This window comes from Lutjanus erythropterus, chromosome 14 (genome assembly GCF_056507025.1).
Source record: "Lutjanus erythropterus isolate fLutEry1 chromosome 14, fLutEry1.hap2, whole genome shotgun sequence".
NCBI classification, from domain to species: domain Eukaryota; kingdom Metazoa; phylum Chordata; class Actinopteri; order Lutjaniformes; family Lutjanidae; genus Lutjanus; species Lutjanus erythropterus.
In genome coordinates, this window is record NC_139330.1 from 7,721,733 (window position 1) to 7,736,384 (window position 14,652).

The 14,652-nt window shown below is 38.6% G+C and overlaps 1 protein-coding gene across 2 annotated transcripts; it reads right to left on the reverse strand.

Moving 5' to 3' along the window:
* Window positions 1–1,479: 1,479 nt before the first annotated feature.
* On the reverse strand, window positions 1,480–13,883 carry tmem87b (transmembrane protein 87B). Of its 2 annotated transcripts, XM_084736127.1 has the most exons (19): window positions 13,721–13,883; window positions 12,078–12,138; window positions 11,896–11,987; window positions 11,663–11,797; window positions 11,527–11,580; window positions 10,967–11,135; window positions 10,036–10,097; window positions 9,413–9,596; window positions 9,226–9,325; window positions 8,679–8,772; window positions 7,184–7,257; window positions 5,128–5,234; window positions 4,935–4,993; window positions 4,730–4,833; window positions 4,565–4,638; window positions 4,392–4,462; window positions 4,148–4,200; window positions 4,006–4,036; window positions 1,480–3,189 (listed from the first exon to the last, which is right to left on the reverse strand). In XM_084736127.1, exons 1-19 carry the CDS (start codon window positions 13,868–13,870, stop codon window positions 3,148–3,150), a joined length of 1,716 nt encoding a protein of 571 aa, XP_084592253.1. In that variant the 5' UTR covers window positions 13,871–13,883; the 3' UTR covers window positions 1,480–3,147. The 2 variants fall into 2 exon arrangements, with proteins under 2 accessions (XP_084592253.1, XP_084592252.1); XM_084736126.1 differs by lacking the exons at window positions 7,184–7,257; window positions 12,078–12,138; window positions 13,721–13,883 and adding an exon at window positions 7,530–7,603 and having other exon boundaries at window positions 11,896–11,988.
* Window positions 13,884–14,652: the final 769 nt, after the last annotated feature.

Consider the following 14,652-nt stretch of genomic DNA (forward strand, 5'->3'; position numbering starts at 1 on the left):
ACTGGGCTTCATTCAAACTCTCCTCTCAGTATTTCAGTCTCTGTGTTTCATTATCATTCATCACAATTTTCCTCACAATAGCCCATTCATTCAACAGTTTCTTCTATTCCCTCATGAATCTGGTATTTGAAAAACAGCTTTAAGAAGAAACAGATTTTAACTGATAGTCCAAAGTCAAATATGTATTTTTTTTTTATTACCAAATTAATCATAGATCAGGAAACAAACATTCTCCTGCGTTCAATTCATTTCTAATCTGAGTGTGCACACTTCCTGAGAAGGAAGAGAGAAGAAAACTGCTGGTATGAAAAGTTCAAGCACAGTTCTTCATGACACCCATGAAAAATAAAAACTAGGAAAAAAAAAGAAGAAGAAAAAAAAAAAAACGAGTCATATTATCCAGACACCTCTCCACCTGTGGAATTATGAAATAACAGGAATCAGCCAAAACCCATCTGTACAAATAATCGAGGTCCGCTGCAGGTGTCTGCAGCTTTATATAACAGAAGGACAGCTTGCCATCATAAGCACAATTATTCCAGGTTTCCAACCCAAACAGAAAGGAACAGTGACATTATAAACCAGAGTGATCAGCTTGTGCTTGTGCTAACCACAGGACTAATCTAATGTGTCATAAGATGGGAAGGCTGCTGTTACACTGACTCAAGACAAAACACATCAAGACAGTGTCCCAACTCTAAAACTACACTGACATAAACAACAGGCCAGGTCATTTTTTAAAAATAACAACAAAAAAAATAAACATATTAAGACTTATTTGAAAGAACACTAAAGGGACAATTCGCTCCAAAATCAAAAATACATATTTTACCTCTGGCTTGTAGTGCTATTTAGTCATCTAGATAGTTTTGGTGTGAGCTGTTGACTTTTGGATCAATCAGCCGTAGAGACATCTGCCTTCTCTCCAGTGTAATGGAACTAGATGGCACTCGGCTCGTGGTGTTCAAAGCACCAAAAAAGTACATTTGAAAAACTCAAGAGCAATGTCTCTTTCCAGGAATCATGACCCGATTACTCAGGACATTTCACAGACTCACTCTACAGTAGAATATTCCTGAACTACTTTCTTTCTGCAGTAGAATTTACTGTAATTACTTACTTTCTGCAGAACGATCTACCAGAACTACTTTCTTTCTGCAGAAGAATCTACTGCAACTGCTTTCTTTCTATGGTAGAATCTACCTGAACTACTTTATGCAGTAGAACCTGCTGGAACTACTTTTTCTCCTAGAAAAAACAGCGAGTTCCTACATGAAACTGCTCACAACAAGGTCTGTGGATTATAAGCAGACATCTCTCCAAAACTCTGCAACTCACACAAAAATGAACTGGATGGATAAACAGCTCTTCATGCCAGAGGAAAAATATATTTCTGACTGTGAGGTGAACTGTCCCTTTAATGTTATTAAGGTGTCTGTGAATCCAACACAACGAATGAAGGCAAACGACGCAAAGAAATTAAAGACAAGCTGCAGTTTGCTGTTTGCTCATACATTGTGAGACTGTTCAGGGAAAAATGGAAGCACACATTGTAAACACGCAAAGAATAAACACACACTTAAACAACTTATAAGTACACTTGAAACACAAATAAATAACGATCTGCATATTAACAAACATACAATATATTGCTTCTTATTTCAGAAGACACACACATACAGCAGATTCAAAATCCAAATTCTACACTACCGAACCCAGTTACATTTAAACTGTAAAAATCACTTGGTTGTGCTTCGTCTCGCTCAAGCTCACACCAAATACTGAGGACGCCGAGAAGTTTCAGTCTGAGACACTTCAACACAACTTACCAGGGTGGGAAATCAGCACCAGCCACCAGCCAAATGCTGGTAAAATATCAAGTGGCTGGTAGATTTCAGTTACAAAATAATTATTTACTATTGAGTGGCTGGTAAATTCAACTTTTATCTGTTAGTGGCTGGTTGATGTTCCCATTTTGAAAGGGGACGGTTCACTTCAAAATCAAAAATGCACGTTTTTCATCCTGCAGTTCTATTTATTCATCTAGATCAGGGGTCAACAACAAAAACCTTAACTATCAAAAGAGCAACAAAAGGGGGGGGGGGGGGGGTGTGTGTCTGGAGCCACGACTATCAAATTCTCTATTTTCCTTGAAGACACCAAAACTATCTAGATGGATAAATGGCACTACAGGTAACATGTATTTTTGTTCTTGGGGTGAACTGTCCCTTTAAGTTAATTTTCCCACCTTGATATTATTGTTCTCCGTTACCTGAACAGACTGGGCCCCATACAAGAACTACATGTAGGCACAACCTCAACCTTCAAAGTGCATAAGAGCAAACTACAACGACTCAAAATCATTGGGTTGAAATTTCCTAAGTTTTCTTGTCTCAGATTTTAATGGGGGGCGACAAAAAAAAGGTACTTCAGACACTGAAAAATACAAAAAAAAAGACATACTGTTTACTGAATTCCCCGACTTCTGTGAACTTAATTATATAAAGATAGATCCTGTTTGAAGTGAAATAAGAAAAAAACACATCAAAGTCAAATTCTCTGGCTCTGTTCTGGCGGCAAGAATAGCTTAGCTAAATCATTGTTGTTAATTACTGAAAAAAAACGCGTCCTTTTGTTTACCCCCTTCATAAATAAGCATCTTATTTTATAGCGACCAGCCCATAATATCTACCCTCAAGAAGACTATTTGAGAGTATGTTCATGCATGAGGCCCTCTGTTCTTAATTCTCTGATAAAATAACCTCACATGGACATAACAGAAATAAATACAGCACTTAATATAAAAAGAAACATTCTCTTTGGAAAGAAAGGCTCAAAATCGATCAGATCAGGGAAAGAGTGACCCAGTTGGTCAGTGAAAAGACAGTTTTCCTCTAGTAGAGTCCTTTTGCTCTTGAGCAGATGAGGAAAATGAGCAGAGGTCCCCCCCGAAACTGTGGCCCCGCTCCACCTTGCGAAGGAGCAACCGTAGCGTAACATACCCTGAAAAACTAAATGGCACTCCACCTCCACCTCCACCTCCACCACCGCCAACACCCGACTGGAAATCCTGGAGAAAACCGTGTTGCAGAGTCAGGGACAGCTGCTCTGTCCTTCATGTCTGCCGCTGGCTGGTAATGTTTCGCCTCACTCCAGCTTTGACATCTCATATCTGGTCGTCATGATTTCCTGGAAAATAATATGCAAATATAAACTGTACTTTCTTGTACTTTTGGACTAGATGTCAGAGCAATACAGGGTGCCGTTACTATTTAAGTAACACACCATGCACCCCTCTATGCATGTAGAAATATCCAAAGTTTGACAGTCCTGCAGTGCCTGGTTACTGTTGCTAAGCTCAAATAGATTTCCCCACTGAGAAATTTCATATGAAATCAGGTAAAACTTTGTTAGACAAGTTGCTGAGCTGTTTTCTGTTGACGTCATACACACAGAAATATGGCGGACAAGAGTTAACGTCTGGTTTAGAACCTAATTTAATTCATGTATTGCATATCTTTTTTGGTTGCTATCCACAGTCAGCCTAGATTCATTAGAAACATTATTTTTTAGCATTAAGCCTAATAAATCAGGTATCCCACGAGTGGATTGAGCATATGACGCACCGTACCCTATTCTACCCTTAGTAGCATCCATGCTGTTTCCACTTTATGACTTAAAAGCAAATGAACACGCCAAAGTCAGAAGAACGACGTCCCATCCCGGAAACTGGGTCCATGGAGCATGCAAATCAGTAAGTGTCTGATTCTAATGGAGATGTGAACAAAAATTGTGCCTAAAATCCCCCCAGATCACCACAGGTCCTGTCACTGTGTCCTCAAATCAGTCCCCAACATCACCACTAATACAGCAACTGCAAAATTAATCTCCAACATTATCAAGCAAGGCTTTCTTTCTTACTGTTTTTGGACAAAGTTTCTCATCTCCACATATCTAAACTAACTATTTCTGGTTTTGTAGACTATAAAGTAATGTAATTCATACCTCATCTGAGTCCAGCAGGACTGGTAGAGCTCTGCAGAGACAAACAGGACCAAAGACAGACTGTTAGAATCACACGTCTTATATGAAAATACACTGTAATAATAATAATAATAATAATAACAAACTTAAATAGGATGCTTACACATCAGTAAGAGAGCTAGGAATGTTATCCTCCACCCACTTCAAGTCGTCCTCCTGTAAGAAGAAAAAGAGGATGAAAAAAGTAAATACTGCCATCTGCTGAAATGTGTGACACTTGTACAGCTGCATGTCCTAAACATGGACATCTAATCTTATTATAGACACTTAGCTGTTAATAACCCACACTGGATTCAACTAATCAATACACAATTATTCCAAACCAAGCGTGCAGTTGTGCCACTGACCAGGTTTGTTTCTGCAGGCTTCACTGTGCCATTCGTCTCAGGTTTAGATGCTCTCAACTTTATGCCATCAGCTGTGAATAAAAAGTGAAGAAAGAAGAAACGTAGGTACGTTCAACACCCTGAATGTTTGCAGTATTCTGGGTTAAAGTGACACTCCTGTGATGTTACCGTACAGAGGTTTGCAGAGGCGACAAACTCCTCAATCTCCTCATCGTCAGAGTCGTCGATGAGAGGCGTGAAAGCATACCTGTGGACAGCGGAGTTAAGCAATTAATAAAAGACCAATAAGGAAAAGACAAAAGTGATGTTGAAGGCAACAGTCCTAATGTACCACTTGCCTTTGGTTGTTTGCAGACGGTCTCCACAAAAACATTATGACGAACAGAATGACGGAGAACAAGAACCTCCAGAAAGCATCTTCCACCCACAGCTCAATCCAATCCTTTTACAAAAAAAAAATAGGTCACTTTGTCAATAAAATGTGAACCCAAAATCTTTTTTTTTCACACTACTATGAATATGAATATGCCAAATCATACTCACAGACTGACATTCTGCTAGCCTGAACTTCTTTGTTGTCCAACCCAAGAAAATGATGGAAGCTGAGGGAGAGAAGCGTTTGAGACACAACACTTGTTCCTGTACATACTCTACTGATTTACAGTTTTACGAAAATACAAATAACTAGAAATCATAAGCGCTGGCACGGACTGTTAATGGTGGTGGTGCTACTTACCAATGACGGCAAATATTAAAGTGTTTGTAAAGTGCCTGTAGAGAGACAACTTGACGGGGTTTCTCCTCAGCTTCAGAGTCTTGATGGTTTGTGCCAGACTGACAAAGATGTTAGTGGCAGTCAAGGTAAACATGTTGCAGACACATATTACACATTTATCATGTCAGATATGTCAACATATGACTTCCACATGTGATACTGTATGTAATGCCCTTTTTTTGCCTTGTTTCTTTGCAATCATTAGGGCTGCAGCTATCGATTATTTCACTAATCGAGTATTCTACAGATGATTCCATTGATCAAATATGACTAACAGTACATACACTTGATGAATAACAGCCAATCAACACTAAAGCCTGTGCGACACACAGGCAGAGAGTGTAACTGCTCCAGTGAGCGAGTTGAGCTGTGTGTTGAAGAAAAGCAGAACTTTCAAAAAAAAGAAAAAACACATGAACAATCTCCTGATTTCTATGCTGAAAGCACGTCGAGTTTCTCCCGTGACAAAAATGAAAATTTCATCGAGTCACAGCCTACAGGATTTAACTCGATGGAGGTGAAAGTGATGCCTTTTGTTTTTTCAAGACTGCCATAATATGTTGTATTTGTCGCTGAAACTCTGCATCCAGGTTCAGGTAATTATCACTTTAAACAGTAACAGCAGCAGTTAAACGTATTTCACCCAATTATGATTAAATTTAGTCCACGATCACAAACCAAATACATTCTGTTGCACTATTACTGGGCTGTATTATTTGCTTAAATGCAAAGAATTTGGCACTGATTCACATATAAATACAATAAACAAACCATTGTAGCTGCAACAGCCAATCCTGCAGAGGTTTGTCACTCTGGTGACTCAGATCTTGGAACAGTCTTGAGGAGTAAACAGGATGTTAACAGCATTAATGTGCTGCTGTCCAGTCTACTCAGTCCTGACTAGGTGCACCTAACAACATGGACAACTCACATATAAATGTATTTGTTTTGATTTCAAATCTGTGTTTTTATCGATTTTATTTTTCTTAGATGTCCAGATGTGTTCAGACGCAAGGTTGTTCAATATTTTCAAGAGACAGTTCACCTCATAATCAAACATACAAAATTAGATTAGAATGAAAGTAGATTGCACTCAGCTTGTGCTGCTCAAAGCGCCAAATAAACCCCGCACTTCTGACAGCGCAGGATGTAAACATTAATGGCGTCCTCCTCAGCTGAGCTACGTCCATGAGTGCATGCATGCATCCTTCTGTGTGATGATCCTTCTGGTTAATGTAGTTTGGTAGAAAAAAATATATATAGTTCCTGTTTTGTCCTGTAGACATTTCTACGGCCGATATCTCCAAAACTCTGCAACTAGCAAAACTATCTAGATGGATAAAATAGCACTACATGTTGCAGGAAAAAAATGGTTATCTTTGATTTTCAGGTGAATTGTCCCTTTAAGTCTGTAAACGTGGTGCCTCTGGTTGGGCAATCATGAGATGATTAGTGATTTGTTAACAGTAGAAACCATCACTTTAATCCCTTTTACACATTGTTTTCCCAGTTGTTTTAGAAAATGTACAATATTTAAATTTTATTTTTATAGATCATAATAGATAGATTTTAACAATATCACCCACCGTAGTGGCACCAACATTTATATAATCTTTACACTGGACTACATGTAAAGTGTAGAGTGGTGTGTGAACATGCAAATCAATCGCCTCTGCCAGTTCTAATCAAGACTGTCCATTATTGGCAACATGGCAAAATGTCATTGATTGTGCAAGAAAGGAAGCAGTGATGATAGAGGATTTTAAGAGCAGTTAAACCGTCAACCAGAACAAAATGATTTGTTACAGCTCTCAGTAAAGAATTAATGATTAATGTGAAGCTGTTTCTTATGACTCTCCGCCAGCTCGTACTTTAACTGCTCTTTTCCAGCTAATTATCTGTGAAAAGAGTGAGACAGTTGCAGATAAACCTCTCCTGTGCTAATTTAGGCTCATGTGAAGGAGGTGAGGGGAAGAGGGGAACCACACAGGGAAAGGCTGTAGGTGCACAAAAGGATATCCACCAGCATAGAGAGGAGTCAAGCAGAGCCAGGGGAATGTTGGCCAGCTGGGCCAAGTCAGAGTCTTTTGCCTAGAAGGGGGGATAGAGCAGGACCACAGGACACGAGGAAGAGGAGAAAATCACAGATAGGATGGGAGATAAAAAAAAAAGGCAGCATAGCCAGTAAAATATAGAACCATTCACCAAAGTGCAAAGCAAGAAAATACCAAATCATCCAACCAAAAAAGAGAGAATGCTCTAAATCGCTTGGCCTCAGTTAATTAACAAATGTGTTCACTTTGTGGTTAGCTGTCACAGCATAACTATTGATTGTTGGTGCTGCAGGAGTTCACTGGAAGGATATGAACCAGATGGCGCAGGATTCAAACACAGCCAGAATAATTTCTGTAATGAGAACGGGGCCATTGTCTCGACCCTTGATTTTTGGCCCCCCAACAAATTAAGAAAATACACAAATTGTGATGTCAGTTTTACGTCAACCTTCAATCTAAAAAACAAAGCACAGAGCTTTAATGCTGTTAATTCTTTGTTATTGTTCAGACAAAGTTATAAATAATCAAGCAGTGAACTGGTTATCATTTGCCAACTACTGTAACAAAGCTGGTTAAGACTTCTTGTTTTCCACTGATTCAAATTGTTAATATCTTTAGGTTTTCATGACTATTGAATGAATCACAATGTTTCTTTACAATAACTTCCAGGTAGAAAACCATTCATTAGCGTTGGAGGTATCATATATGCATTGGGCCACAAACCAAAGAAAATGACAGATTGAGTTTACCCAAAACTGAGTACGGTTAGACTGTACTAACACCAAATCTGGCGTTGCAGCAATTAGCACAGGGTTGTGCAGTTGTGTGGTGGGTTAGGTGGTGTTTATTTGTCCTTTGAAAGTAAAACAATCTGGATAAAATGTTTTATTTCTCAGATTCACCACCATTCTTCCCATTCAGTCTCTTCAACCACAGCTGCACTTGTGTCTCTCTCAAAGAAAACGACACAAACGAAAGGAAGGTTCTTGTTCTGTCTATTTTGCAGCACAAACTGCACTGGACCCAGCGGTCGTGGCTGGGTATACAAAATAAAAACAGGACACAACTGAGAGAGTATCATTGTTTGGTCTACGAACTCGCCCCAGTTTCAGAGTTATTTCAGGCTGGGTGAGATGTCTGTTTTAGATGGTTTATCAAAGATGTCAGCAACACAACACAGTACATAAAATAAGCACAGCAGGAAAGTCAAATAGGTCAGACCGCCGCACTCAGCTCTCTATCTTTAAATGTTACAGTTAAAGCTGAATAACGGCAGAAACAAACAAGTTTCCTGATCTTCCATACTTCTGCAATTCACATCAACTGATGGTTTTCTACCCGGAAGTGACCATCTTTGTTTGTGTGGTGTGATTCGGACTTTTGGTCAAATTGAATGAGCACTTTTAAGTTTAACTTCAGAGCTCATTTTTAAGAAAATGATAAGCAAACACAACTCACCCCTGTAATCCTCAGGACACCTTCAATGCTTGCAAAGGCAAAGTAGAGGATGCCGAGCCCCACAACTCTGTGCATTACTGTCCCCAGTCGAGGCCTAAAATAAATGCAGCACAAAGAAAATTTAAAAATCGATTGCCTGATTTTGTTTGTACAATAATTTCTGTTTTTTCCCCAATTAAAACTACCCCAAGAAACTTTTATACTGAGTTGATTTTGGAAGGACCTGTGGACAAAAGTGGTGGTGTTTCCACTGTAATAATCACAAAATATGACGTCTAATGTAAAATTATCTGAATAAAAAGCTTCTTTCAAACTGTCTCACATACTATTCACTGTAACTTTGTTTGGAAAAATGTAAACACAGGCTTTTTTCATCTGATTTCAAGGAGAATCTGGACTGATGGAAGCCATTAAGAACACAAAAATAGTCAATCTTTGTGGATGATCTTGTTTGCTTATGTAGGTCATATAGAGGCATCATTAATAGATTGAGAAGTAGTAGCTTTAACAAACAAGCAGTTGTGTGTGCAGGTATATGTTAACATACTTTACAATGCCATAGCCAAGGCTGACGATGATGACGAGCAATCGAGCCAAAGTCCTCTTGAGGGCAGAGATCAGCTCGGCAAAGATCAACAGGCCTGGAGCTAAAGGCACCGGGACAAAAACAAACATCTTACCATCTCACATGAAAAAAGTAAAAGGTATTTTGTGAATCATCTGTACACACTCACAGGCAGTGCCAGAAGTGTTGGTGTTTTCGTATTCGGCACAGAAAACAGCCTTCTCCACCATCCCGAGGAATATGACCCCAGCTATCCAGAACTGGATCCGCAGCAGATCCTTCCAGTAGCACGCTGCCCAGATAAACCACAGCAGCGCGTACAGGATGTACACTATGCACATCACCATGTAGAACTGCAAACCAACAGCGAGGGATTAGTCTATAAACACATATGGGAGCAGTTGCTCTTCATTAGCTGGAGAGCAAATTCCAGAAAAACACGGGACAGTTCATCCAAAAACATCTACTTCTCCTCATTCAGGTCACTTCAACGGGGTCTGGGATTTCTCATAAGAAACCACGTCTTTCTGTATGGAGCCCGATGTTTCTGTTGAGTTTATGAAATGTAATTCACTCAGTGGATTGTACTGGGCTGACCTGAGTTCTAACAGGATGTTTTTGACTTATTGATTCTGTCCAACAAGTCATTTACAACATGCACAAACTGCAAACAGTAAAATCCAACCCTGCATTAGAGTCAGGACAGAATCACTGGTACATAACATTAATATACATATTGTGCAAATTTCTAGCAAATATCACAAAAGCTGATTCTGTTAATCATATACTTACAATCATGAGAGGCCACTCTGTGATAGAAATGTAGCCATGGCTGCCTTTCATCACCACATTGACTGGAAAAACAAAATCCAGACATGAGACAAACGTGCAAAACAGCTTCACATTTATGAGACAGGATGCCATTTCTGCACGTTTATGCACCATTTACACCTGGCACTAAATGCGATCTGTATCCGGACAAGGAAGAACACATGTTAATGCAAGTCGTAAATGCATCGTGATCTACCTGACCACATCTGGAGTTGGTCTGGCTCGCATCGTGTTTCGATCTTAGGCTGGTGTAAACTATTTTCTGCCACGGTATCAAGAAAAGATGTCTTATACAACAGAACTGTGTGAAAAATGAGAGCAGTGTGGGTTAGAAATGAATGATGCACGGTAAGAAGTAACTGTGGTGTGTGACAGCATGTGTTGCACTCAAATGTGCAGCTGATCTGCTGTTAAAAAATCATTACAGTTGGGCTGATGGATGATGCCGTCATCAGTGAAGATGCCTGACAGTCATTGACTACTGAGCCCTCTACCGTTGTGATTTAAAACTGCTGCAGAACCAATGAATATGCATTTTACGGGTGTGAACCAGAGAGGGTCCTTTCATTATAATAGCACCTTTAAAACCCTACAAGGCAATTTATCTAGTCACGCTAGTACTGCAACATACCAGGACAACTTACAACTGACTTCAAATTAGTCACACGAAGAGTTTCTCAATGAGGATAATTAGGATGTATCAAAAATGGCAGGTGTAAACACAAACACAAGATCTGACTGTTTATTATCCGGTGTTTGATACCAGGCTTAAACAAGGTGTGAATTATTTTAGCTGACTTTTTAATCAATCCATGAAATAATATGAGGTGTGCCAGTCACACAGTGTATTACTTGCTCATGATGTAATTACCGGGTTAAAAAAAAATCTCACCTGTTAAATACCAGTTGGCATCCGGTTTATTGGACACAAACTTAACGACGAGCAGGTAAGGTCCGTCCTTCCACGTGGTGGCTATGACGTTGTCTCTGATCTTTAAACTGCTGTTCTTCGCAGTGCTGCTGTCATCGTACTCCTCAGTTATCTGGTCTTCATCCTCCACCTGCAGAATTACAAGTCATTCAGTGTTTATCACTTAAAAAATGAAAAGAAAAGAAAAACAACCTCAAAACACTCCCCTTACAAACTCTATGGATAAGAAAATCTCCTCTTGCTTCTTTTTAACTGGCTGACTACTACTCACAATACTCACTGTGACTTTCACTGAGAAAATGTTAACACAGACTCATTTTTCATGGCAAATCCAATCTGGTGACAACCATCACAAATAACTGTATAGAAATAGCTGATCCTCTCACTTATACTCTGGTTAACTTATGTAAGTTATACAGAAGCATTGGTATTAAATTGAGAAAGTTTCATAACCACTTAAAACTGCTTGAAGCAGCTTTAACTTGCACAATTGAAATCAAAAAGCATTTATGTTTTCTTACCGGCACTTTCCCGTCAGAAAGTGAACTGACTGGACGTGGCTCTGCCTTGGCTTTCTGAAAAACACAGAGAGTTGCTGGATGATGAGAGATGATAGATGCACGACGCTCAGTGTCTGACTTTGATGAGGAAACCTACTTTGAGCATTGGAAAGGAGCGCAGTCCACTGTTACATAATATGGGAATGTATCTGTGTTCGATGAACTCTCCTGGTGCGAGGGGATTGGGATCCAGGCTCTGCCCACGACTCAGAGGTGTCATCTCATACATTTCCTACATACAGTGAGTGACAATTCAGCCTTCATAAACAATCACATTGAACCAGATGAGACCATCTGATAATTTGCTTGACATTACGTTTATGTACTTACTTCAATATTGTTGAATTCATTGTGGCACGGGTAGAATTTTAAATACCACTGAATGGTGAAGCTCACCTCCTCAGGGCAGTCAAAGGATATGACTAATAAAAGACACAAACAACGATTAACTCAAGGGACAAAAAGGGGCACAATTTCTGTGATAGGACATTAGCACATTTTGTACGGCTTACCTTTTAATTCAATGTCAGTGTCTTTATACATGGACTTCTTTAACAGCAGTGGTCTTGAGGTCTGCAAACAGGGTTAGGGTTAGGTTAGGATTACCCCAGATAAAATAACTGAAGATGTGCTGTGGTGTTGCATCATGAAGATGTTTCTATTTTTAGTAGTGAAATAACACTGTAAATTCTGTAAATAATGCAAACAAATTATCATATAGAATTTGATGTATTGCTGTGGATTAAACTACCCAACAGGGCTAGATGATACGGAAAATAGAGCCTGACCGATGTAACAGTTGACCAATATTATTGGCCTGATATTGGCCCATCAGAGCTATATCTGTCTATACTGGTACTGGCATGTATGTTGTCTGATATGCGCTGATACAAAAAATTTTGTTGTTTTAAGACCTTTACAATCATTTTATAGATTTTTTTATACATGTATACAATTTAGAGCGGCAATGATTAATCGGGTAATCAATTATTAAATTAACTGCTTACTACTCTGATAATCAGTTAATCGGTTAGAGTCATTTTTGAGGAAAAATAATCACTTTTTAGGGATGACTTCCAAAAATGTGTTTTTAGGTCAATATTTTCAGATTCTGCATATTCTGTACAAATAATATCAGCCAATAAATTGATACAGGAATTTTGTTAATCCCTCGTAATGGTATTGGCATCACCCTGAAAAATCCAGTATCAATCAGGCACTAATGGACAAAATCGACAATATGTAGTGATGACTCTTGTTGCTTTCACAAAATATTAACATAATGAGATATAATTATATGAAAACTAAGTGGGTAAAGGAAAATATCGGAGCACTTTAGTGTAATGGAGCCTTTAAAACGCTAAAAAGACAGCACTTATGCCTCATCGACATATAAGGATATCCAAAATCTAAAACAATATCTAGTCTCATATCATGATATCGATATAAGATCAATACATTGCCCAGCCCTAAGTGACAGGCTGGTTTGTAACCTCTCCAGGTTGTAACCTGCCCCTCAGCTCACTTAATACTGCAACTAGAGACAGAGACAACAACAGACGGAATTTGAAACTTCTCAATACTTAAATTATTGATCAAGGCCTTCTAATTCTCATTGAATCAAGTCTGGGACCTGTGCCTCAAAACTGATAATCAAACGAGAGCCGCTTCAACTGTAACTCAACTTTATGGGTGTGTTCTCACGTTTATCGCTGTTGAAGGTTTGTGTTACGGCACAGATAACACAGGTTAAACTGAAATATGGACTCTTTAGTGCTGGTCGAGAGATGGAGATTAGAGACAAAGATATACATCAATAACTAATTAGCAAAGAGTCTTGGGACAGCAAGCTGAAGCCTGCTAGTTAGCCAGCGGCTGACCTTAAAGTGAAAATGAGCCTCTCTCCACAAGGCTAACTGCTAATTAGCTAACAACATACTCTGCTCTTTTTACACTAAATCTTTTAGCTAAGGATAACAAGTTTGTAATGAGGGTGGGTAACGTGATACCATTTATCAGGAGAGGTTACTCGTCTACTCTTGTCACCTCACTCCCAGCTGATAGCGAGCGAGCACAACAAGGCTAATGATGCTAACATTAGCTAGCCGCTGCTGCAGTTGCCCAGTAGGTGAAGTGTTTCCAGTCAGATACTCACATTTACAACTGTGATTTTCCAAAGCCCCGTCTCTGGTGCTGCAACAACCGCATTTATAGTGCTCAGTAAAACTACTAAAAGGACTGTCCATGGGTAGAAAACTCCTCTGGTCGGACACTTCCACGTCCTCATCCTGACTGCAGCAACCATGTTCGTTGTAGGCTTCAACACTGTCCTGTAGGAGGCGCCGTGAACGCACCAGGCGGAAGAGGACTCTCAGTGTGACGTGTAACTGTTGGGTAACACCTGTCCAAGCTGACAAATACATAATAAAAAAAATTAAATTAAATTAAATTAAATTAAATTAAATTAAATTAAATTAAATTAAATTAAATTAAGCATGGTAAAATAAAGCATGGCGTTTCGTTGTTTTGTCATTAAAAACAATGGTGGAAAGTCACTACATTTACTAAAGTACTACTACCATTTTGAGATAGCTATACTTTACCCTTTATTCTTTGCTTTCCACTACATTTATTTGATAAAATAAAATAAAATAAAGCATGAAGTTTTTCTTCTTCTTCTTCTCATTATTATTATTATTATTATTATTATTATTGTTATTATTATTATTATTATTATGAACAGTGGTGGAAAGTTAGTACTTTTTCCTCAACTACATTTATTTGATAATTTTAGTTACTACATACTTTACTGATTCATATTATTATTGCAAAATCTAAATATAAATCAACTAATAAAACATTATGTATTATTATATATTAATCTACCGAGCAGTTTATAAAGTAGCTGAAATTAACTCTATCTTTAAGACCTGCAACATGAAAGATATTACATTTATTACATTAATACATTATACATAAATACATCAAATGTTGGTGTTGGTCTTTTACAGAATTTTGTCAAAGACATATAACCATATAGACCATGAAAAATATGCATTTCTCAAGGAGAGAAGGCCCAAATTTATG